The 27,278-nt window shown below is 41.2% G+C and overlaps 1 protein-coding gene across 4 annotated transcripts in view; it reads right to left on the bottom strand.

Moving 5' to 3' along the window:
* gpd2 (glycerol-3-phosphate dehydrogenase 2 (mitochondrial)) overlaps positions 1-27,278 on the bottom strand; it is a 134,722-nt gene that overhangs the window by 97,785 nt on the left and 9,659 nt on the right. For 3 of the 4 annotated variants that reach the window (XR_012099097.1, XM_073047345.1, XM_073047344.1), the window contains exon 2: positions 12,980-13,089. Coding sequence is in view for 3 of the 4 variants with exons in the window: in XM_073047344.1 (XP_072903445.1) it covers positions 12,980-13,089 (110 nt within the window). In the remaining variant the exon portion in view is untranslated. Of the gene's footprint in view, positions 1-12,979; positions 13,090-13,902; positions 13,988-27,278 lie in introns of all 4 variants that reach the window. The other variant, XM_073047346.1, reaches the window with a different exon arrangement.

The following is a 27,278-nucleotide window of genomic DNA, read 5'->3' as shown; positions in this document are numbered from 1 at the left end:
TTGACCAAGAGCTATGCAGAACACCTGTTGGTCTGCATTTTAAAATTTTGAACAAGGCACTGCAATCTTTTGCAATTATTTCTTTTAAACCTTCCATTAGTGTAAATTATCAGCACCACACTTGAGCACTCTGAACCTTTGAGGATTACAACATACCTTTTGTTTCTCTGCAGCAACTCTTCACCCTGATTGAGCACAGGTGCTCCCAATCAAGCAATCATCCCAGTGCTGTCACTGCCCTGAGAGTACATAATAGGACAGTGCAGAGGGAGCTTTCCTCTATATTTAACCTGTTGTTTTGGCACTGTTCCCACTTTATTCAGTCTTTGGTCTCAGGAGGACAATAAAGTTTAAAGTCAATTTATTATCAAAGTACATATATGCCACTACATACAACCCTAAGATTCACTTTCTTGTGAGCATACTCAATAAATCCAATAACCACAACAGAATAATTGAATGACCGCACCAACAGGGTAGACAACAGTTTGCAAATACAAAAAAGAAAAACAAGAGAATAATAATAATTAGTAAATAAACAATAAGTATCAAGAACGTACGACAAAGAGTCCTTGGAAGTGTGTCCAGAGGTTGTGGGAACATTTCAATGATGGGGCAAGTGAAATTGAGGGAGGTTATCCCCTCTGGTTCAAGATCCTGATGAATGAAGGATTAATAACTGTCCCTGAAGCTGGTAGTTCGGGTCCTGAGGCTCCTGTACCTTCTTCCTAATGTCCTGATGGTAGCAGCATGTCCTGGATGGTGGGGGTCCTTGATGATGGGTGCTGTTTTCCTGTGACAGCACTCTATGTAGATGTGCTCAATGGTGAGGAGGTTTTTACCTGTGATGGACTGGGCCGTATCCACTAATTTTTGTAGAACTTTCCATACGAGAGCATTGGTGTTTCCATACAAGGCTATGATGCAAACAGTCAATATACTCTCCACCACACATCTACAGAAGTTTGTCAAAGTTTTAAATGGCATGCCAAATCTTCACAAATTTCTAAGAAAGTAGAGGCGGTCAGATCTTCTGAAATGATAACACTAAGGAACTTAGAGTTGCAGACTCCACCTTTGGTTTACAGATGAGGACTGGCTCATGGATCTCTGGTTTCTCCTCCTGAAGTCAATAATCATCTCCTTGGTCTTGCTGACATTCAGTGAGAGGTTGTTGCTGTAGAATTACTTGGGCAGATTTTCAATCTTCCTCCTTTATGGTGATTCATCACCACCTTAGATTTGGCCTATGACAGTGGCGATGTTAGCCAGCTTGAATATGGCAATGGAGCTGTGCATAGCTTCACCACTCTAAGTACAGTATAAAACAAGTAGAGTATGGGGCTGAGCACAATCCAAACCCACTAGGGTCTGAAAGTGATGCAGTCGAGGATCCAGTTGCAGAAGGATGTATTGAGTCCAAGGATTTGAAGATTATTGATTAATTTTCAGGGGATGATAGTATTGAATGCCAAGTTGTGGTCAATGACGAGCATCCTGATGTGAGCACCTTTGCTGTTCAGATGTTCCAAGATTGAGTGAAGAGCCAATGAGATGGCATCTACTGTGGAGCTCTTGCGTTAGTAGGCAAATCAGAGCAGATCCAAGTCTTTTCTCAAGCAGAAGTTGATATGTTTCATACAAACTTCTCAAAGCACTCCATTACAGTGCATTTAAGAGCTATTGGATGACAGTCATTGGGGCAGATTACCACATTCTTCTTGGGTACTGGTATAATTGAAGCCTACTTGAAGCAGCTGGGTACCTCAGATTGCTGAAGCGAGAGGTTAAAGATCTCAGTGAACACTCGAGGATTGACACTTTTACACTTGGCCAGGTACCCTGTTCAGGCTGATGCTTCCTGTGGATTCACCTTCCTGAAGGACGCTCTCACTTGAACCCACAACTAAACTACTTGAATATAAATTTTAGCTGTGGAACTGAACATCAAGAGAGTTAAGGGTTCAAGTTCTGTTCTCATCCAACCTGGGCTAAGAATATGATGTATTAGTAAGAGAGTATGGCACTGTCTGCTGTGACTACTTTTGAATAAAATGTTAAATCTTCTCAACTCGACAAAATATTCCATGGGATTACTTTTCAGGGAAAATGTCCTGACCAATAATTATTGCTCTCCCATCAACACCTATGCCATGAATTCAATCACATTGTGGGAAACTGACTTGAGCAGATTAGCTACTAAAACTTCTGACAATATTATAAAGACATAACTTCCAAACTAGGGGAAAATGCATTGGAGCGTTTAGCAAAAGAGAAGAAATTCTCTTTTTTAAAATTTATTATACTGCCCTTCGAGCTGTGCTGCCCAACAAGTCCCGTTTTAACCCTAGCCTAATCACAGGGTGATTTACAACGACCAATTAACCTACCAACTAGAACATCTTCGGACTGTGGGAGAAAACCTGAACACTCGGTGGAAACCGATGTGATCATGGTGAGAACATACAAACTCCTTACAGGCAGCAATTGGGAATTGAACCCAGGTCTCTGGTACTGTAAATCATTGTGCTAACCGCTGCACTACCATGCACCCTCCCCCCCAACACTATAAAGACACGTCTTTCTTATGGTAGAATGAGGTGTAGGCACTGTAAAAATAACAGCACAATGGTAAAATGAAGCATGTCCTTTTGTAGTTAAGCTTTTGAACTCCAATAGTCTTTAGTAATACCCTCATTAATACTGTGGTGACAGAGAACAATTCTAGTAAATGCACTTTCACAGAAAGATCACTGAAGGAGCATTTTCCAGAACAGGTCAGAGGGACAAGAACAGCAACATGGATTTAAAGTGATGGGTTTTTGGAAGGCAAGTAGAGAAATGGGAAAGTTGAGGGCTTTGGGATGAATGTTAGTGTTGAAGTGAAAGGTGGAGCAGTATGAGCTAGGTAACAGAACAGCTGAGTTACAGCAAGTCACAGTGCAGGCTGGGCAATGCTGCATAAAATCTGGATCGTTAAATGAATGAAACATTATGTCTGAAGGTGACAGGTGAACGTCACAGGTACAAGTTTGGAGTTTACAATGACGTTGGGTATGTGTACGTTGAACCATTTGAAGTTGGTGACAGCGTTGGAGCAATTAGTGTCTGACATGGGAATGAGGTTTTGCCAGTAGTGAGAATGAGAAATGGTCAGTGTAACAGAAGTAGAAATAATCTTGGTGACTGAAGCTGCAAAGTTTGAAAAAGCCAATGATGATCTTAGCTAACAACATAAACAATAAAAGGCAGGAAATTGGGAGAAAACAGCTTTCCAGTTTTGCACCTTGATTGAGCACAGGTGCTCCCAATCAAGCAATCATCCCAGTGTTGTCACTGCCCTGGGAGTATGTTATAGGACAGCGTAGAGGGAGTTTTCCTCCATATAACTACACCAGTTCTCTTGTGGCTGCGCTTCAGTTTCTCCACTGGAACTTACAACCTTCTGACTGGTTACACAGTACAATCAGAATGCAGTGAGTGTAATGTAATGGTTGAGGGGTAGTAACTGTTCCTGAACCATGTAGACGAGCTCCTTGGCCTTGCTGACATTGAGTAAGAGGTTGGTGCTGTGGTACCACTCAGCCAGATTTTCAATCTCCCTCCTAAATGCTGATTTGTCAACACCTATGTCAGTGGTGTCATCAACAAACTTAAGTATGACACTGGAGCTGTGCTTAGCCACACAGTCACAAGTGTAAAGCAAGTAGAGCTGGGGGATAAGCACACAGCCTTGCAGTGCACCTATGCTGAAGGAGGTTGTGGAGATGATGTTGGCAATCCGAACTGATTGGGGACTGCAAGTGAGGATCTAATTGTACAAGGTGATTTTAATGTTTAAGGATGTTTCCTCTGTATAATGTTAAAACCCTCACTGTTGTCTAATGTGAATTATGAAGAACATAAGAAGCACTGTACAATCTCATCCTAATTCTCCTATTCTTAACTGTTAAGTATTTTGCTTGCAATTATGTTTCCCAAGGAATTAACCTGCTTAATTCATCTAATCCTGTCCATTTAAGAAACTGTCCACGTAGAGGCATTGATCATGTGGATAGTCAGAGGCTTTTTCCTAGGGCTGAAATGGCTAACACGAGAGGGCATAGTTTTAAGAGGAGATGTCAGGGGTAAGTTTTTCAGGAGAAACATTTATTTATTTATTTTACACAGAGTGGTGAGTGCGTGGAATGGGCTGCTGGTGGCAGTGGTGAAGGCGGATACAATAGGGTCTTTTAAGAGTCTCCTGGACAGGTACATAGAGCTTAGAAAAATAGAGGGCTATGGGTAACCCTAGGTAATTTCTAAAGTACAGTAAGTACATGTTCAGCACAGCATTGTGGGCCAAAGGGCCTGTATTGTGCTGTAGGTTTTCTATGTTTCTTGAATGCCACAGAGGGCAAAAGGTGGTGGAGGCAGTGGTATGCATTTTAAGAACATAAAATTCCAATATTAGGTGCATGTCTCCCTTTTTTTAAAAAAAAGTCTGAGTTTCTCTGACCAAGTTCAGCTTAGCCAGTTCTCATTCTGAGCACTGTCAATGGTTAGCTTTTAAAATGTTCCACATTTGTTCAACTATACACTAATTGGGTGCATCTTGCAAATGGGAAACAGCAAAAGTGAAGAATTAAAAAAAAGATGTTACTCTAGATCAGTGGTTCCCAACCACGGGTCCATGGACCCCTCGGTTAATGAAGGAGTCAATGGCATAAAACAGGGCGGGAACCCCCGCCCTAGATCATAAACATGCAATGCTGGAAACTCTCAACAGATCAGGTACAAGAGTGGGAAGAATAGGGTTGATTTTTCAGGTGAAGCATCTTTCCACAGATCCATGACAGGGAGAAAAGACGTGTTTTAAGTTGCACAGATGGGAAAATACATTTTTAGAGGCATTTATAAATAAAATCACTGAAAAATATCAGTGGAGTTAAAATAGGACCGAGCTGCACTTGCTAAATTCAATAGAGAGCCCCAAAGGCTGTGAAGTGCTTAAAAGATGAGGTACAGCTCATCAAGCGCATAATGGGTTATGCTAGGGGTCAAAATTAGTGAGATCCAACAGGGAGCAGAACAGAGATTTAAAGTGACAGACAACTGAAAGCTGAAGTAGCCCTTGTGGGACATAGTATTGACTCAAAATATCGACTGCTCATTTCCCTCCACTGATGCTGCCTGGCTTGCTGAGTTCTTCCAGCACTTTGTATGTAGCTTCCCACTTTTCTGGTTCTGATGGTGAATCCCTCTCCCGATATTTCAACTCTGATTCTCTCCCCGCAGATGCTAGTTGACTATCTAAGCTCCTACAGCAATTTATGTTTTTGATTTCCAGCATCTGCAGCTTTCTATTCCAATAATTAGAAACAAAAAAAATCTACAGCACAATACAGGTCCTTCGGCCCACAATGCTGTGCCGAACATGTACTTATTTAGAAATTACCTAAGATTACCCATAGCCCTCTATTTTCTAAGCTCCATGTACCTACCCAGGAGTCTCTTAAAAGACCCTATCGTATCCGCCTCCACCACCGTCGCTGGCAGCCCATTCCATGCACTCTCCACTCTCTGCATAAAAAGACTTACCCCTGACATCTCCTCTGTACCTACTTCCAAGCACCTTAAAACTGTGCCCTCTCGTGTTAGCCATTTCAGCCCTGGGAAAAAGCCTCTGACTATCCACATGATCAATGCCTTTACTTTCCTCCTTTTGATTTTCTTCCCTTCCTTTTACCTCACCGAGGATCCATGAATTCTTCAGTGGAGTGTGGTTCCAAGTTACCAGTTTCACTCACTACTAACACCTCTCCTAATCCCCTAAATATCCATTCAAAGTCAAAGTAGAGTTTATTGTCATATGCACAAGTACACATATGCTCAGATGCAATGGAAACTGCACTTTGAGCTGCTTCACAGGGACACAGCATCATATAAGCAGCATTCATAGGAAAACTTTAAATAATTTGTACACAGTTTTTACAAGAACTCAATTAGAACAAAACAAAGTTCATTCCAGTGCAAAATCTAAGTCATCACATCTGGTCCGGTGTCAGCTGGTTTGAAACTTTTAAGGATGACACAGCCAAGCTTAGCTCTCAAAGTCCAACCCCACATCTCCATCGTGAGAGGTGGAAATGTTACAGCCTCAGCCCCCTCCTCTAGTCCTTGTACAAGGGAGACAATGGATGACAGATACATTGATTTACTCTAACTATACCATCAACATGAAGACAGGAGGTCATTGGTGACCTATGTTTCATTGGGAACCAAGGGCCCCAAAAAGAAGACAGCCAAGCTTAACTCCACCCTCACCTCACTTCCAACAGATATCACTTGATGACAATCAAGAGTAAGAACTCCTGCCTGCCTTCCCATCCTCTGGCCTAGCATGCTCACAATAATTTCAGCAGTATTCTTTTTTTTTTGCAATTCAAATTTTTATTATTTATTTGCTACAGCAACACAACGTACAGACTCTATCTAATACTCTCCTGTATCAGCAACCATATTATTATCCTTTTTTCCCCAGTAATAGAAATGTGTGAAATATAAACAAAGGTCATTGAAATTCTCGTTCCTGGAGCAGAAAATATAGTTTCCTTCTATAGCGGATGCCATTTGCCTGACCATGCACTCATTTGGGGGGCGGGGGCATCTGAACAGTAAAGGCACCTATGTTATTGACTACATTCTGCTTTCAGTGCTATAATTCCAAGTAAACTGATCACCTATTTCTGGACTCTGGGAGTCAACACCTCCCTCTGCAACTGGATCCTTCACTTCCTGAACAACAGACTATAGTCAGCAAGAATAGGCAGCAACATTATCGCCATAATTATTATAAACACTGGTGTTCCACAAGGTTGCATCCTCAGCTCCCTACTCTACTCTATTCCCTGTACACTCATGACTGTGGCCTGATTGACCTCTATGGAATCTTGTACACAGAGGTAGAAGTAAATTCCATCGAGGGCCACGACATGTCAGAATGATAACCTTTCCCTCAATGTCAGCAAATCAAAAGAGCTGGTCGTTGACTTTAGGAATGGGAGTGACGCACATGCACCTGTCTACTTCGATGATGTTGGGGTTGGGAGCTTCAAGTTCCTAGAAATGAACCTCGCCAATAGCCTGTCCTGTTCCGGAGACACCATGGCCCAGAAAGATCACCCACATCTCTACTTCCTCAGAAGAATGAAGAATTTTGGCATGTCCCTGTCGACCCTTACCGATTTTCATTGATGAGCCATATCTGGTACGGCAACTGCACTGCCTGTGACCACAATAAACTGCAGAGAGATGTGCATACAGCACATAACCGAAGCCAGCTTCTTTTCTATAGATTTGGTTTATAATTCCCACTGCCTCAGTACAGCAGCCATCATAACGAAACCTACACTCACCACGGACATTCTCCCTTCTCCCCTCTTCCATCGGGCAGAAGATACAAAAGCCTAAAAGCACGCACCACCGGGCTCAAGGACAGCTGCTACCGGCTCCGCAGTATGATAAAATAGACGCTTTACCTCATAATCTACCTTGTTATGATCTTGTACCTTACAGTTTATTTGCACTGGATTTTCTCTGTGTCTGTTAACATTTCAACACTTGATGACATCAAGTCAAGAAGAGTGTATTTTAGAATACAATGCCAAACTTTGTGCCACATTCTGATAAGAGAACCCTTTCTACATTTCAATTAATACTAGCATTTTGGATTATGACCAACCCTACCAAAAGGTCAATATTTCTCATTTCATTTAGAAAATTTGCTGCTAAAACTGCAATGCCCTCCAGGTCATTTGTATCCTGATCGGAGAAAACAAAATGAGAAAATTCTTTCTTTTCACATTGTGGTAATGTCAGAAACATAATTATTGCTGGATTTCAGATGTAGCTTAGAAAAAAATCTACAACAAAAATACAGCAAACTTCACTAAGAATGTGTTTTCAATAATGTGGATTCAGTTCCATATATTATATTTTGCCTGTATTTAACATACAGATATATAAAATTATGAGGTGTAAATGCAAGCAGGCCCTTTCCACTTTCCAAATCATAGGCTAAGGGTGAAAGGTGAAAAGTTTGAGGGGAACATAAGGGGCAACATCTTCACTCAGAGGGTCGTGAGAGTGTGGAATGAGCTGCTAGCACAGGGGGTGCATGCAAGTTTGATTTCAACGTGTAAGTGAAGTTTGGATAGGGTACATGGATAGTAGGGGTATGGATGGTGATGGGAATAGGCAGTTTAGATGGTTTCACCATGGACTAGATGGACTGAAGGGTCTGTTTCTGTGCTGTACTTTTCTATGACTCAATAGCTCTATGTTATTATGCTGTGTAAATTTTACTTGTACAATAGAAAGAAAAAATATATTACATATATGATAGGATGTTATTTATTGAAAGGTGTTCACCCTCCCACAAGGAAGGGTCGCTAACCTATTTTAATGGTTTCCGGGGAACCAAGTGGGAAACACACGAGATGACTTCTACTACCACAGACAGCACAGTGATCTCCTTCTTATAACCCACCCTCTCCCCCAGAACTGGTGTTAAAAATGCATTTAGAATTTATCTCCAAATGCTCAAAAACAAAATCGAGGGTGATGCAGTGAAGTGAAAGATGTAACCTGTGAAGAAATGTCTACTTTTTTCTTTCTTGAATCTGCACACCTCAGAAACAAGCAAAACAGGTCAAAGTTGGGAAGAACACAAGTTTACACAGCTCTATAGCAATAACACCCAAAAGGAGAGACAATCTGTCAATGACTTGAAATATACTGTAGTCAAATTGGGACAGCAGTATTTTATAATTAAATGTGTAATGAGTAGTATTTCAACACTCTAAAACCATTTTAAATACCAACGGATCATGATTTTGGATAGAGTTCAACCAACTTCCAAACGAATTGCTGAGAGAGAATAAAAAGAGAATGAAAGAGGCAGAGACTGAGAGAGACTATCCAAATATTTATTTTTTCATATGATTAGTTTGAACAGCTGCTGAAGGTGATCTAAGTTTTAATTAACTGTTGATGAGTGACAAATATTCATTTAATGTGAGGCCTTTTCTTTGCATTAACTATTTGCAATTCACATCATTTTATTCTCCTCAGATTTTTTTTTCCAAGCAAATTTCTCTCCTGTGCTTTATTTTAGTTAAATAATTTTTGGTAATCGGCATTTCATGATTGACTGATAAAGTCTGGGCATTTTAAAGAGAACTCGTTATAAGTGATCTTTGTGCACTCATTTCCAGATCTTATACAAGCTGCTCTTCCATAGCTCTCGACAATGCAAAATACAGCGATCATGCAAAATCTGCCAGTCTGTGTCTCCTTGAACACAACTCACTGCTCAAATCTTCTCCTCAGAGTCCCTGCCACCTGCACTCGCCCGGTGCAGAAAGATCACTTGCCCCTGCTCCTGGATGTTGGGCAATGTGGACACAGCAGTGTCTGTGCAGAAAGTTCAGAAAGAGAGAGCTTTGGGCTGGAGAGAGAACAGGCACTCTGAATATATTACACTTCTTGATCAGAAATGAAGAGTGAAAATAGAAGGGAAAACATAAATGAGGCTGATGTTACCTCTGAATTACATCATTCGACCACCATAACTTTCACCTAGCAATAACTTATGAGGGGTGATTGATAAGTTTGTGGCCAAAGGTAGAAGGAGTCAATTTTAGAAAACCTAGCACATTAATTTTTCAACATAGTCCCCTCCTACATTTACACACTTAGTCCAGCGGTCGTGGAGCATATGAATACCTTTTTTGTAGAAGTGGTCCACACCAGGGGAGATTGATAAGTTCATGGCCTAAGGTAGAAGGAGATGAGTTAAACAGCTCTCGTTACATGCACATGCAGTTATGCTGTAGACCACTTCTGGAGGTTCAAGACGCCGACTTCTACGAAGAAGGGATCCGTATGCTCCATGACCGCTGGACTAAGTGTGTAAATGTAGGAAAAATAAATGTGCTAGGTTTTCTAAAATTGACTCCTTCTACCTTAGGCCACAAACTTATCAATCACCCCTCGTATGTTTGTTGAGACACAGCATGGAATAGGCCATGCTGCCTAGCAACCCCTGATTTAACACTAGCCTAATCACGGGACAATTTACAATGACCTATTAGCCTACCAACCGGTGTGTCTTTGGGCTATGGGAGGAAACCAGAGTACCCAGAGGAAACCCACATGGTCACAGGGAGAATGTACAAACTAAAGTCAGCAGCGGGAATTGAACCTGGGTCACTGGTACTGTAAAGCGTCGCGCTAACCACTATGCTACTGTGCTGCCATTAAGTCAGGATGGATATTTATCCAGAATGGTTACCACAGCAGCTGCTGTACAAATATCAATCCATGCTCACCTTGCCAATGGGTGAGTACACGTTAACTGAGGGCAAAGATATAGTCTCTGTTTAAGCATCTGACTTACCAGGCGCACAGGTTAAAACTGCTGCCCACTGGTGCAGCAGGCCGTTTGTCTGGGTGATCACTCAGGAGGAGGAGACTTGTTTCCATTTCCATCCACCCACAGGAGCCAATAGCTCTACTTTAAATGAAAATGAAATGCCTGCAGATGCAGGAAATCTGAAAATGCTGGACACACTCACGGCGTCAAGCAACACTCGTGGAAAGAGGAAGAGTTAACATGTCAGGTCATCAGGACTGAATGAAAATTCTGCAAATTGTAACATTAACCCTGTTAATGGTGGACGGCTGCATGTTTTTCAAGTATTGGCTGTACATGGAGAGTGGCTCATCTAATAGCAGAGCTCTTAAACCTGCACCTCAGAGCCAGCAAGTCCTGCAATGGATGCCAGTCTGCATAAAAGGATGCAACAGAACCCCAAGCTGATCTTAACACAGCGTTGTAGCACACCTGCTGGGACTATCAGGACAACTTCATAACTGGCTGAAGTGGCACCGAATGATTGTCCAAAGATTAAGATTTTTCATGGTATCTTTCACAGGTTAAAAAGATTAGGTGTGTAAACCAGTTCCTGGCACCTTAAACAACATGCTGGAAATTCTGCTTTCTGATATACCTTGCTGGTGAGCACATCTATCTATAGGATCTGTAACAGGCAGATCACATATAATTACAGCAAGTGTGGTAGGCTACAAAAAGGAAAAAGGACACCAAGGGGGTGGTTTACCGGCAGACAGCGAGGGAGTTGCGTGGCCTCAATCATAACAAGTACTAGGCCTCAAGCTGCAGTGTTGCCTGTTTACAGCTACCCAGGAGAGAGGCATCGGAGTCAGTATGCTCCACGGGTGGCAGTGTGGCACCACATCCAAGCCGCAGTGGGTGTTGCCCGCAGTGTTCGCTCGACAAAAGACAAGTGTTTGATTGCAGATTGGTGCAACACTCATGGAATCAGGGACTTGGTCTGTATCTTTGTGACTGTATTTTGCTGACAACTTGCGTGTGCTTGCTATCTTATATGAGCTACATGGGCCTTGTGCTGTGTGTGACTGTTGGTGTGGTGTTTTTACCTTGACCTCGAAGAAACATTTTTGTTTGGCTGCTTTCATGGGCATTGGTGTATGGGTGAATGACAATTAAACTTGAACTTGAAACTCATTTGCCGTTTCATGCCTTGATTTGGTGATGGTATCTGTCTTTCACTATTGTCACATCCGGTAGTTTTGACCCAATGACTTCATCGATGAACCTGAGTGTCAGAGGAGTTCATTTTGGAACCTTACCATATTCCACATATATTGCATGCAGCTGGGGATGCATTTTTACTCCAAGTTTACTTCACAAATTGTATTTAAATAGCCAATGAAGCTCGGGAAGAGCGGGTTGGAGATACATCTCTGCCAAAAGAGATGTAAAGAGCTCCTTCCATCTACTAGCCTGCAGGTCATCCTTAGGCAAGGTATAGACCTGCTTAGCCTCCCCATCAGGGTCACATGAAGCTGTGGGAACTCCTGGTTATGTGACCACTGAAGCCAGGCAGACAATCTCTGACAATTATGTGATTGCAGATTGTTGCAACATTCATAGAATCAAGGACTTGGACTATGTTTTTGTGACTACATTTTATTGATACCTTATGTGTGCTTGCTATCTTATAGATATAAAGACATTGCCCAGAAGAAGGCAGTGGCAAACCACTTCTGTAGAAAAAATGTTGTCAAGAACAATCATGGCCATTGGATGATGATCACCTACATCATATGACACGGCATATTACATTGATGATGATACACTGATGAGGAACAGACGAGTGCTATGAGTACTTGGTCACAGACACACTAGCATGTATCTAAAATCACCTCACCTAGCCTGGCTGATGGCCCCAACTCGAAACATGATTGCACTAGCTGTTCTGACCTGGAGACACAGGATTAATGGCTCATTGAAAATAAACTGTTTATGACGCATGAACAATTGCACCCATGAAAACATACTAGGCCTCACATTGTCCTGTTGTATATCAGATGCAAGAGAAACTGACCCAATCAATTTTCTCTTTAGCAACACACACACAAAATGCTGGAGGAACTCAGCAGGTCAGGCAACATCTATGGAAATTAATAAGCAGTTGATGTTTTGGGCAGAGACCCCTCTTCAGGACAGAGAAGGAAGGGAGAAGTGAGGGGAAGGAGACGAGTTAGAAGGGGATAGGTGAAACCAGATGGGTGAGAAAGGTAAAGGGCTGGAGAAGAAGTAATCTGACTGAGAGGAGAGCGTACCATAGGAGAAAGGGAAGGAGGGACACAAGGGAAAGTGATAGGCAGGTGTGGAGAGATAAAAGGCCAGAGTGGGGGATAGAGGAAGACAGGAAGGAGGAGGGAATTTTGTTTTTAACTGTAAGAAGCCTATTTTCGTGCGATCAGGTTCGAGGCTACCCAGACAAAATACAAGGCATAATACAAGGATTATAAGGCATACAAGGTACAATTTTATCTTTACGTGGTTTTATTTTACCTCTGATAAAAAGAATGAAGGAAAACTTACCCTCTTTGTCCTGCTGTCAATTATCTGGGAAAGACCTAAAATAGTTGTCAGGGTGCTGCCCCCAAGAAGAAGTGCCCCTCCAGCAATCTTCTGAAATGCCATCTTGTTTTCTGAAATACAAAATCACAAGTATCACTCAAATTTGCGTTTATAAAATATAATTTAAACTATCAGATATGTATTTATAAAAGACATGAGAGAATGTAACAAAATAAAAATAGATAATACTGGAAACACCCAACGGATCAGATAACTCCTGTGAGAAAAGAAAGAGAGTTAACTTGTTCGGGAAAAGGAGCTAAAGGATTTTCATGAGATAATTGTCTGTATTTAAAATTATTCCACATAACTTTACGGTATGAGTTGTGGACCTCATTCACAATAAAATAACTAAATAATGGATATTCATTCATTATATTGTTATGAAGGATGAACAACTCTGATGGGCAGAAGGGTGCAGAATTGCCCATGCCCCCTCCCTTTTGGAGAATCGCAAATCGCTACTATTTCGATGCTGTTAACAAGGAAGTAAGAGAGACAAAAGGAAATCTGCCAGGGCAGTTGTTATTGATAACAGCTCATGAAAATTAATGAGAGAGAGGCACAGCTAAGGTGGAATGTCTCCTACTAACAAAAGAGGGATGGAACCATTGATTACTGCTATTGTCTTTTGGAGAAGGATTGTTTACTTGGTACTGTTCTATTCATTGAAACCCCTCAGGGGGCAACCAGAGTGGGCTGGTTTGATGGGTTACGTCATCCCAACCTAATTGACACCTGAGACCCCGTGAGTGGGGATAAAAGTGAGGTCTGGGGTAACACCCCTCAGACACACCAGGAGAAACGCTAGTGAGCATCAGAACCCCCACGAGTCAGGGTGGGAGATCGGAGACCGAACGAAGGGTCGGTAAATTTTAACTCACAGTGTTTTGTAGCGAGACCGGTGGGGGCTTGTGCGTGTGTCCACCCTTGCCTGGGTGACGAGTCCACCACGGAAGAACGGTCTAGCTAAAGGACGGAGAGGTCATACGTGAATGGCCACAACAACAACGCATCGACGGATCAACATCGTAAAGGAAGGTTGGCAAGATAATAGCTGTTACTGTTCACACGTTCTCTCTCTCTCTCTCTCTCTCTCTCTCCAACAATTGCAACACATCGGAAAACAACTACCGCAGCCTGCATGAACTGAACTGAACTTTATATTTCCATCTGACAATTCATTATCCCCTAGACAACGATAAAGCTTGTTTCATTAGTGATTATTATTATACCCGCACTTTTAGGTTTAGTATTGATGACGTATATTATCTGTATATTTGCATTGATATTATTTTTGTGTATTTTTACTAATAAATACTGTTGAAAATAGTATCACCAGACTCCAACAGACACTTCTATCTTTGCTGGTAAGACACCCAGTTACGGGGTTCGTAACAAATCGGGGCCTCATCTTGAGATTTGATACCAAATTGGAGGGCCAGTGAATCGGGCTGTAAGTCCAGACTTGGATCTGGTTGCGTGGGTAACCAGACGGGCAACCAGCAAAGATGGACGTAGACAAATTTACACAAAACCCGACTTTGAAGGCGCTAGAGGATGCCACAAAGACGGACTTGGTAAATATTGCGAAAAGATTAAATCTCACAGAGGTGAGGTCGTCAATGAAAAAGTGGGAGATGCGGAGGGCCATAACTCAGTATTATATTGAGAAGGATGTGTTTTCGGCTGAGGTATTGGAACATATCCCTGAAAAGATACCAGCTATTGGGACGGCTCAGTTAGAGTTGGAAAAATTGAGGCTGGACGTGGAACAGAAGAAAAGGGAGTATGAGCTCCAGCTAAAGGAGTTAGAGGTGAAAAGGGAGAAGGAAACAGCTGGAAAACAGAGGGAGCATGAACTTAGGTTAAAACAGGCTGACAGGGAGGAAAAGGAGAAACAGAGGCAGCATGAGCTGGAAATGGAGAAGTTAAAGCAACAGGGAAGGGTCCAAGGGGCAGACCGAGAGGAGAAGTTTAATGTTAGTAGGGAGTTTAGGTTAGTACCACCGTTCGAGGAGACAGATGTTGATAGTTATTTCTTGCATTTTGAAAAGGTAGCAGTGAATCAGAAGTGGCCCAGAGATCAGTGGGTGGCGTTGTTACAAAGTGTGTTAAAAGGGAAGGCTCAACGGGCATATGTGGCATTGTCCATGGACGCATCTGCGGATTATGAGGAAGTAAAGCAGGCCATCCTTCGGACCTATGAGTTAATCCCTGAAGCATATAGACAAAAGTTCAGAGATTTAAAGAAAGTGTGGAATCAGACATATGCAGAGTTTGCCTATGAGAAGGGTGTGCTCCTGGATCGCTGGTGTGCAGCAGAAAGGGTGGAGGAGGATTTCCAGCGTTTCAGAGAGTTAATTCTGATTGAGGAATTTAAAGGTTGTGTTTTGGATGATATCCGGATGTATTTGAACGAGAAGCCGAATAAGTCTATATCAGAATTTGCCAGGTTCGCAGGTGAATATGTCCTAACCCACAAGACAAAGTTTTCCTCGAATAAGAGTTACCAGAAAGACCGTAGGGATGGTAGAGAAAGCTCACCGGCTGAGGTAGAAAATAAGCCGGGAGCTAGTGGTAAAGGTAAGGAGGAAGAAAGGCAGGCTGGCAGGAGGGTTCCTGGCCTGACCTGTTTTAATTGTGGAAAGGTTGGTCGTATTGCATCTAAGTGCTTTGCTCCGAGGAAGGAAACAGGAGAAGGGAAAGCAGCAGTCCCTACAGGGTGTATTGTGTTGATCAGTAAATCGACAAGAAAGGCCCAGGTAGATAAAATATGAGAGGGGCGTGAGAAATTTATTTCAGAAGGGACCGTGTCTGTGAAAAAGGGAGAAACCCCAGTTCCAGTGAGGATCTGGAGAGATACTGGAGCTGAGCAGTCATTGATTCTCAGTAAGGTACTAGATTTTGGTCCTGAGACTGGAGAGGTAGTTTTGAGAGGCATAGGAAAAGGGACAGAAGCTGTACCTTTGCATGGGATCATTATAAATTGTGATCTGGTAACTGGACCAGTTGAAATAGGGGTACGGTCAGAATTACCGAGAGACGGCGTGGACGTCCTTCTTGGTAATGATTTAGCAGGGGGTGAGGTGTGCTCAGCCGTGAAGCTGACGAGCAAGCCTGTAAGTGTTGAGGACCCGCCCCTGGATTCCAAGATCTATCCCGCATGCGCAACCACTCACAGCATGTTGAGAAAGGCAGCTGAGAAAGAGACCAGTTTAAATGAGTCCTGTGTTGATTTGGCTGAGACGTTTTTACCGACCCTGTACCAAGAGGGGTTAGGGGATGGTAAAACGGAGAATAGGGAGGTGAAAGAGAGTAAAGGAGAGGAGGCAGACCTACCCTTAGCCAAGAGGGAATTTATAGAGGCACAGTGTAAAGATGAGAAACAGATAAGGCAGTTAGAAGGTCCAGGGTTGGACATGGATGATCTGTCTGGCTTGACAGAACTGTTTGAAGAAGTTGAAAAATTTAAACGTGTTCCCGATAATGATATAAGGGCAGTCCTAGATGAAAAGGATGCCGTTACCTTGAAGGAGTCTGCTGGGTTAGCAGATGAAATTGTTTTAACCCGCAGGGTTGAGTTTACTCCGGATGGGAGTTGCCCAGAGAGTAACTGGGAGGATCAGGGGAACTTAGAATTTGAAAAGGGGACGGGTATTGAAAGCCTGGAAGAGGTAGATGTCCTGTTTGAATGTGTTCAAGATGTGGATGCACATGGTACTGAACCTAGTAATGAAACTCAGGAAAAGTCTAAGGTATCTGATTTAGTTGAAAAGGAATGCAGTCCTTTTGGGTCAGATGGACTTGGTTCAGTGAAGAAAGTGTTAACCTTGGTACCAGTGGGAAGTGAGAATTCTCAGTTGTTTGTGTTAGAAGGTGTGTTAAAAGTTAGTGAGGAGATGAGAGCTGGTGATGTGAATATTATTATTGAAGGAGAAGGGAAAAGTGTAGTTCCTAAATTGAATAAAAAAAATTTAAAGTCTGGATTGGTTTCAGAAGCAGTAACCAGGCTGAAGGAACAATGGCTTGTTAACAAGGTGCCTGTGAATCAATTAGTTTGTTTTGGAATTTAAAGGTAAACAACTTGCAGATGTTAAACTGAAAACTAATAGAATGAAGGGTCCTGAAGATAAAACTAATGACTTGCTTAAAAATAAAGAATTGTGTGGAAGTTCAGAAGATGGGCTAAGTTTGGAAAACATCGTTGATAAGATAACTCCTATGAAAGGAGTATGCAAAGGCCTATTCCACACTGGTGAGCAAGCTAACCACGTGAGAGTTAAAAGGAAAAGGGGCAAAGGTTGACAAAATGCCACTTTAAATAACAGGATCTGGTTTTGAGGGATTTCGACAAAGCATATAAATAATAAAGACAACACCATGGAAGATTGACTGTTGAGTTTAAAAGTAAAATAAAGATTAGTATTTGCATAAACTTTTGTAATGTACTACAGAATAATCACACATGTATTGGTTCACATTTTGTAATATATACTTAAGATCACAACTCTTTAGTTTTGTTTTTGCTGAAGAAAAGGAATAAAAATAGGTGGTTATTAAATTGGAGTCTGATGCTACAGGAATTCATTAAGGGACAAGATATTAAGATATTAAAGGAAGTGACAATGTAATCGCTAACTGTTTAGATGCTAAGTTGAATGTATATCTGTATTACTCTGTAGTTAAAAACTCTTTTGTATTGTGTTAGATTCTGTAATTCTGTAAGACTCTGTATTAGTTAATTTTCCCCTTTGGTGAAAATTCCTAGAAGGATGGGGGTGTTACGAAGGATGAACAACTCTGATGGGCAGAAGGGTGCAGAATCGCCCATGCCCCCTCCCTTTTGGAGAATCGCAAATCGCTACTATTTCGATGCTGTTAACAAGGAAGTAAGAGAGACAAAAGGAAATCTGCCAGGACAGTTGTTATTGATAACAGCTCATGAAAGTTAATGAGAGAGAGGCACAGCTAAGGTGGAATGTCTCCTACTAACAAAAGGAGAGCGGAACCATTGATTACTGCTATTGTCTTTTGGAGAAGGATTGTTTACTTGGTACTGTTCTATTCATTGAAACCCCTCAGGGGGCAACCAGAGTGGGCTGGTTTGATGGGTTACATCATCCCAACCTAATTGACACCTGAGACCCCGTGAGTGGGGATAAAAGTGGGGTCTGGGGTAACACCCCTCAGACGCACCAGGAGAAAAGCTAGTGAGCATCAGAACCCCCACGAGACAGGGTGGGAGATCGGAGACCGAACGAAGGGTTCGTAAATTGTAACTCACAGTATTTTGTAGCGAGACCGGTGGGGACTTGTGTGTGTGTCCACCCTTGCCTGGGTGACGAATCCACCATGGAAGAATGGTCTAGCTAAAGGACGGAGGGGTCATACGTGTGCAACGCATCGACGGATCAACATCGTAAAGGAAGGTTGGCAAGATAATAGCTGTTACTGTTCACACGTTCTCTCTCTCTCCCCCCCCTCCCCCCTCTCCACATCGGAAAAAAACTACCGCAGCCTGCATGAACTGAACTGAACTTTATGTTTCCATCTGACAATTCATTATCCCCTAGACAACGATAGAGCTTGTTTCTTATTGATTATTATTATACCCGCACTTTTAGGTTTAGTATTGATGACATATATTATCTGTATATTTGCATTGATAATATTTTTGTGTATTTTTACTAATAAATACTGTTGAAAATAGTATCACCAGACTCCAATGGACACTTCTATCTTTGCTGGTAAGACACCCAGTTACAGGGTTCGTAACAATATGCTTTGTTGTATGATTTAGACAATCATGGAACCATGATAGTTCTTGGAAAATTTTTCTACACAAATGGTTTTCCATTGCCTTCTTCTGAGCAGTGTCTTTGTAAGATGAGTGACCCCAGCCTTAATCAATATCCTTCAGAAATTGTCTGCCTGGCATCCAGTGGTCACAAAACCAGGATTTGCGATATGCACCAGCTACTCATATGGCCATCCCATGGCTTCACGTGACCCTGATCCATGGGGGGGGAGTGGGGGTCCCCCTTGGGGTGCTACAAGGTGCTACACCTTGCCAAAGGGTGACCTGCGGGCTAGCAGAGGGAAGGAACATTTTACACCTCTTCTGGTAGAGATGTATCTCCACCCCGCCACTCAAAAATAACGGATGAATACGGATGACTACCCATCTCTGCTAATAAGCGGGATTTAGGACTGCCTTATATTATTGGAAATAACTAATACCAAAGAACCATCCATGAGCACCACCTCCTTATAGTTCATTAGGTTATTTATCTATTGTTTGTTGTGATTTATCTATTGTGCACTGTGCCGCTGCCACAAAATAAGATTCAGGACGTACGTCAACGATAATAAATCTGATTCTGAATCTCAAAATACTCAACTATTTGCAGGTTTTGTTTAGCTTTTTCATACTGCAGGACACATATGCACTACCATACTGCTCTCTTCTCAAATGAGATAGATACCAACTTTTATTCAATCAACACCATTCACTCAAAAGGACATAGTATTTTCAAACAAATACAAATGTAAACAAGTTACTGTATCCTTGAGAATGCTGGAGGCCTCTGACACATGCAGTAATACCATACTAAGTTTTGAAAAGGTCAGTCATACAAATATTAATGTATATTTATGCAATTTCATTGACATATTTTCAAAGTTGCATTTTAATGACAAGTGCACTAACACTATATTTATGTTTAATGCAGATAATATATTATCTTCAAAGCACTTTTAGTGACAATAGATTCTTAAAGTGGAAACGCCAATGTCTTTGAATGGAAAATCCTACAAAAGATAGACTCAGCCCAGCACGTCACAAATGAAGCCCTCCCAACCATTGAGCACATCTACATGAAACACTGTCATATGAAAGCAGCATCCATCATCAGGGATCCTCACCACCCAGGCAATGCACTTTTCTCGCTGCTGCCATCAGGTAGAAGGTGCAAGGGACTCACACTACCAGGTTCAAGAACAGTTAGCACCCCTCACCCAACAGGCTCTTGAACAGACGGGGATAACTACACTCACTTGCCCCATCATTGAAATGTTCCCATAAAAAGGGAGATCATTGTAAGGACTCTTTATCTCGTGTTCTTATTATTTATTGCTATTTATTTATATTTGCATTTCCACAGTTCGTTGTCTTCTGCACTGATTTATCTTCATTGATCCTCTTATAGATTTGCTGAGTATGTCCACAGGAAAATGAATCTCAGGGTTGTATATGTAATGCCCTGGTTAAGATTTCTACTGATATACTGAGAGGTATTTTTATTTCAGCAGTTTTCTGCAAACATAGTATGTCCTATTAGTAAGCTTCAGTGACTAGTGTTTTGGCTTCGGATAAAGTTAAGGAGCCACTTGCCCTGATGCCAATACCCCTGACTTAGCCAGTTAGTTCGAAGTTGTCTTCAAGGAAGTTTGAACTGTGGCTGGTCATTCACACAGAATGTGGGTTTAGTGCGCGAGTAAAGCAATACACCCAACTACGCCAGGAATGAGCTCCAATGTTTATGTGCACATTTGGATTGGTTTAACTGTAATTATTTTCCTTTTTTTCTGTTAACTATTTGTTAAAGTTGAATTATTGATGAATATGTTTCCTTTGTAATTTTATGCCAATGTACGTTCTGTTATTTTTCTGGCAAATGATAACTCTGCATGGGGCAGCACCTAGACAGCATTCACTACAATTCCTGTCCCTTCCCAGAACATCCCAACTTTCCTGTTTGGTTGAAACCAAACCGTACTGACCCTAGAAGTGTGTTGCTTATCAAAGGTGGCCTGCTCACCACTGAGTCACGTAGCAGCTAGCAGATTCAGCTAACGATCCAAGTTTGTATGCGAGCACCAGTGAGAGGGTATATTGATAAAAATAATTTACTTTTGAACTTTTCCTTTCAACTTTTTGAAAGCATAAGGTTAAAAACAAAATTCCTGTAGCATTCATCAGCATTTATTTAGCCAGTTCCAAAATATGAAACAACTAAAGCAATTGCTAGAAACAAAATATATTCCACCACAAATACTGCACTAGCTTCTAATTTTAACAACTTCATTCATCACAAATTAAATTCCTGGAGCTTGTGCCTGCTGCCAAACCAATCTTTGGAAATTGCTGAATATTAACTAAAGCACATCCTTTTTATAGAATATTAATTACCCTGATTGTGAAAAATGTAGTATCATAATAACCCAACCCTAATAATCAGAAACAACTTCTGGATAAGGAGGGGCTACAACTTTTGGAGCTACAACTGAAAGCTTTATGCAATTTATTGGGGATGGAGAAAAAAGTTAGAAATATTAAAAAAATGATTTTTTTCTTTCAAATCAGAGCAGTTACAATTGAACATTAATAATAAATCCATTGCAGTCTGCTGCTGGAAACTAAAATAATCATTAATAATGTCCCAGTGTGTAGTCTTCCCTTCAAATTGTCTGACTCATTCACAATTCCAGGATGCAGTATTTTAAGTGCTTGAACAGTGTCCCTAGAGTTAGGTCAATAAATAATACAGGATTAGAAAGACGATAGAAGTATATTGGTTGGATAGAAAGCAGGAAAGTGCAAATTGTGCTTATTGATGGCACAAAATCGTCATTATGGTCATGAGCATCTTACTGTGGAAAATGGCTTTACAGACACACTAAACAGCAGAATATCGATTAAGCAAAGTAGAAAGCTATTTATTTGTTCATTGATTTAAAGTCTCACTTATGTACGTTTTCACTCACATCAACACACAGACACCAGCATATTGAACTCCATTTTACACCACTTCAATTGAAACCATGGGTTGTAAGTGTCGCAACAAAGCAGCACCATCATCAAGGATCCCCACTATCCAGGACATGTTCCCTTCTCGATGCTGCTATCAGGAAGGTGGTACAGACGTGTCAGAGTTCACACCACCAGGTTCAGGATCAGTTATTATCCCTCAACCATCAGGCTCTTGTACCAAAGGAGATAACATTACTTGCCCCGTCACTGAACTGTTCCCACAACCTATAGACTCACTTTCAAGGACTCTTCATCTCATGTTCTCAATATTTATTGCTTATCTATTCATATTATTACTACTACTTTCTTTTGTATTTGCACAGTTTGTTGTCTTTTGCAATGGCTGTCTGCCCTTTTGGTGTGATCTTTCATTGATCCTATTTTGCTTATTGGATTTATTGAGTATGCCTACAGGAAAACAATTCTCAGGGTTGTATATGGTGACATATATGTACTTTGATCTTTGAATGTGAAAATGCATTGACTCATGTAAAACTGTTAAGGTAGCTTGTCAAGAAATAATTATTTGGTGTTATAAATAATGCTGAACCAAAAATTCTACTCCCTTTCTGAATAAACCAATTCCCTTAATCTTGCTCCCACCCCCCACCATGACTCTCACCAAACATTAAAATCTATGTTCCTTCCAAGATCATTAACTACTTCTACTGCAGCAGTTGGCACCTTGACCTTAACTCTGCCTTTCTATTAGAGAAATTCCTATTTATCATTTCTGTACTCAAGCTTTTTCATTTGGGTTTTGCATCCTTCATTCTCTTTTATGTCCAAGTCTGTGATCTGGTTTACACCACTGCCAGAGAAGGCACGAGATTAAAACTTGGGAGAAAGGGTAGTGAGGTCAGCTGAGAAGATCATCCGGGGTCACTCTTCCCACCATTACAGACACTTACACCACACGCTGCACCCGCAAAGCTAACAGCATTGTGAAGGACTCCACGCACCCCTCATACAAACTCTTCTCCCTCCTGCCATCTGGCAAAAGGTACCGAAGCATTCCAGCTCTCACGACCAGATTGTGTAACAGTTTCTTCCCCCAAGCCATTAGACTCCTCAATTCCCAGAGTCTAGAGAGAGACAGACAGACAGACACACACACACATACACCACTCCAATTGTTTTTCATTTCTTTCTCAATTCCTGCTAAAACATTGTTTACATTTACATCATTATTATATTGTAATTTACCCTTTACTGTGCTTATTGTCTTGTTTATTAATTATTGTACTGTCTTGCACTGATTTGTGCTCTTTATGTAGTCCCGTGTAGGTCTGAAGTCTAACATAGTTTTGTGTTGTTTCACGTAGTCTAGTGTATTTTTGTGTTGTTTCATGTAGCACCAGGGTCCTGGAGGAACGTTGTTTCATTTTTACTGTGTACTGTACCAGCAGTTATGGTTGAAATGACAATAAAAGCAACTTGACTTGTAGTGGAAGTGAAAACATAGTACTGTGCAGATTCACCTAAAGCTCTTCGAACAGAGGAGCAGACAACAGATTTTCTGGTGATTTATTTACACAATTGGGTTTAATGGGACAAATGGAGTCGAGCTGTTCCTATCTGGCTCAAGGACCAGATCTAAAACGTAATGTAAAAGACACACGGGATGCAAAGATGGGTCATTTTCTGACATTTATTACAATATCAATATTGGATAAAGAACCAATTACCACTTCGAAAGGAAATTGGATGGGGATGTGAGAGAATAATATGCAAGTCACTGGACCGAGCAAACAAGCAAGGGAAAACATGGCTGAAAGGTCTCTTTCTGCACCTTGATAATTCCATGCTCAACATACCGTGTTCTAGATGAAATTCAGCTTCCGTACTGGCCTTCACAGCTTTCTGGCTAACATTTCAATCATCTAGGACTCTCCTAATTCTATAGTTCTCGGTCTCAGCCCAACTCTATAGTATTCTCAAGCCCTTTTCATATTTTGAATTATCTGTTCTTGATTCCAGCCATCAAAGCATCCTTTGGTTCTTCAGCAAGGGCAGAACATTCAAATATCTTACTCTCAGCGATTCCTTCCCCATGTATCCACCTCTGCTTGTTCCCTCTTTAAAAACCTTTAGCCATTTTCTTTAGCAACACACACAAACCGCTGGGGGAGCTCAGCAGGTCCAGCAGCATCTATGGAAAAGTCTGTGGAATTCGTTGCCACAGGCGGCTGTGGAGGCCAAGTCATCTGGTATATCTAAGGCAGAGGTTGATAGATTCTTGGTTAGTCAGAGCATGAAGGGATACGGGGAGAAGGCAGGAGATTGGAGTGAGAAGGAAATGGATCAGCCATGATGAAACTGAAGAGTAGACTCGATGGAACAAATGGCCTAATTCTGCTCCTACATAATGAAAAAAAAGAAAAAAGTCAGTTTCAGTCCAAGATCCTTCAATGGGACATTTTCTTTAATGAAAGTGTCACTCCAATTGCTCAATGCCTTACACATTTCTCCTCTGAACAACAGTTTTCTCACCCGCTTTTGAGCAGTCCCTATATTAAAGATGCAGAAGATTATTGTGTCAGTACTACAGACACTGCTTTCCAACAGAGTTCAAAACATTACTTTGCTAATAGCCTGTTTCTCCCCCCCACAGGCATGGTTTTCTACAATTTCCTTAAATACTTGGAGCAATAAGTGAATCCACCAAACACACTAAACTTCATTTTAGTCATGACTTAACCTAACAAACCTTTGCATTAATTGACCAACTCTTCACTTTAACAGTACATTATGCAACAATTACAGTAAATTTGAGTTATGGCACGAGGTCTCTGGTACATTATACCCTTTCCTTCCATCCTGAAGAAGGGTCTTGGCCCGAAAGACAGTCTATTCATTTCCATAGATGCTGCCTGATCTGCTGAGTTCCTTCTGTATTTTGTGTGTGTTGCTCTGGATTTCCACTTTCTCATCTTGATAATTAGACTACTTTGAGGATCAAAGTTCAAAGTACAAAGTACATATATCACTATACACAACCGAGATTCATTTTCTTGTGGGCATACTAATAACATTAACAGAATCAATGAAAAACTGCCCAACCGGGGCGTTCAACCAGAGTGCAGAACACAACAAGCTGTGTAAATACAAAATGAAAGAAATAATAATAAAGAAATAAGCAATAAATATTGAAAACATGAGTCCTTGAAAATGAATCTACTGGTTGTAGGAATATTTCAATTAAGTGATTAAAATACTGTGTTTTCTTTAGTAAAACAAGAGTATGTCAGAAATATGACAGAAAATAAGCTATTTATACATGACCTATACTAAAGTTAAATAGAAATTTCCCACTTCAACATCCAATTTGAATAATTTTTCTGTGACTATATAAAGTTCTATAATTTACTTGATGAAAAAGATTGTGTGGGTGGCAGATTGGTATTATTATAAATGAAATTAATAACGCTTGGACAGTGGCAAAGTGTTTAAACAGACAAAAATACAGTGAATCGAGCTTATCAATGATAATAGCGTTTGAAATTACACATAAAAATTTAATCTGCTTGGTGATTAACATCATATGGGAATTCCATAATTAAGGAAATTGGTATGCATAATTGGTTGTTTATTGTACTAAACCTGAAATTTCATGTAAATAAGTGTCAGGCAATAAGCATTGGTAAGTTTTTGAATTTAACTCACAGCAGAAAGGACTCGGTTACCTTTAAGAGAAACAAGTGCAGGTAAGACAGACAAGAAGCAGAGGCCTGCAGTTAAGTGCAGATTTCCAACATGTGCAGAATCTCGGGTTTATCAGGTGCTGGTAAGCTGGTAAGTAATGGAAGAAAAATATGAATTGTCATTAACTGTATGTAAGAGGACAAAAACTCAAAGTGTGTAGGTATTTGTAGAGCCAGTGACCACTATTTCTGACCTCTCAGGAACTCATCCTCCTGTGCCACATTATTGGGGCTCCACCTTGAGTCCTGGTCAAGAAGAAACAGAAATCGCAGCTGAGTCCGACTGCCAATCAACTCAAACCTCTCTCATCCCCAGCTCCTGCATCACATCATAGCGTGTAGGACAAAGTCAATTTTATTGTCATTTAATTATATACACATGTGCATGACCACATAATGTATAGAGAAATGAGACATTATTCTGAACCAAAATGTAAAGCACAGTACACACGACACACGATAACTTACGAAGGTGAAGATAAAAATCTACAGATGAATCACACATAAATAACAAACTAAAGTGCATTAATACTAAATATTGTAAGATACGCAATAGTGGCAGTTCAAAGGCGATACAGCAGGAAGTTCAGAAGCCTAATGGCCTGAGGGAAGAAACTGGTCCCATCTTGTTTTTGTGCATCGCTGTCTCCTGCCTGATGGTAGAAAATCCAAAGAGGACGCTGGATGGATGGGTGGGTTCCTTAATAATACTAAAGGCTCTACATACACAGCACTCCTGACAAGTGTCCCCGATGGATGGTAGGGAGACCTGTGATCTTCTTAACTGTTCTCACAGTCCTACGTAAGGACTTCTGGTCCGATGCCCGGCTGCTCCCATACCAGATGAGGACGTAAAGAAACTTAAGTGGTGTTTGGAGATGATTTTGAAGCGGAAATTACACAAAACATTACCATCCTTGCTGGGAATCATAGAATCACTGCAATTCAGGCCATGGCCATGTCATGAACACCCGGCCTACGGATACTCCTACACTTGAATTCAGACGCCCAACTTACATTCCTATAATGACAAAATTAGTTTCCTCTCTCTCCCCGATTTCAGCAATTATTCTTATACGTTTTTGATGGCATTCATTACAACGCTCTAGAGGTAGGGTCACCATGTGAATGATCTTTGTCTGTCTTCTAACTCAGAAAATTGGCTTATGGGTGTCTGTAAAAAGAGCCCGTTCCTTACTAATGGATGGCCTTTAACTACTTAACTAAGTAAGGACTCACGGTGCTGAACCCTGCAGTTATTTTTATTCCTTGGCTTGCGCTCCCATCTGGGATTGCCGAATCTATCTTCGGAGCAGTACAGAGGAATTCCATTACAAGGATACGATTTGCACAGCTCCTCAAGTGACTTAACACTTCAAGTGACAAGTACAAGCAGCACTGACAGGTTGAACAACTGATCGGTGAACAATTCTCATTCTATTAAAATGCCAGTAAGCCAGAGTTACTTCCCCTTGAAAAGGATCAACCTCACCAAGTTAAAGCCCGCCGAGAAACAGATATTGTTGTTAAAACAACGCCTGAAACTTTAATTCCTATGTTCACTGCATGCTTGGTCTGAAGTAGTGGTAAGTAGTATTGTAACAATAATCCTATTACACCGCTGTTCACTCTCCTTCCCCACAGAGATGCTTACCAACACACCAATGCCTGCCAGTTATTCCTACCCCATAGGTTCAGGAGCTGAAAAGCCAAAATGACTTTTGTGTTGATGTTAAACTCT

The sequence above is a fragment of the Hemitrygon akajei genome, chromosome 5 (assembly GCF_048418815.1).
Source record: "Hemitrygon akajei chromosome 5, sHemAka1.3, whole genome shotgun sequence".
Lineage (NCBI taxonomy): Eukaryota > Metazoa > Chordata > Chondrichthyes > Myliobatiformes > Dasyatidae > Hemitrygon > Hemitrygon akajei.
Note: the sequence above shows the minus strand (reverse complement) of the source record. Positions and strands in the feature narration are given on the sequence as shown.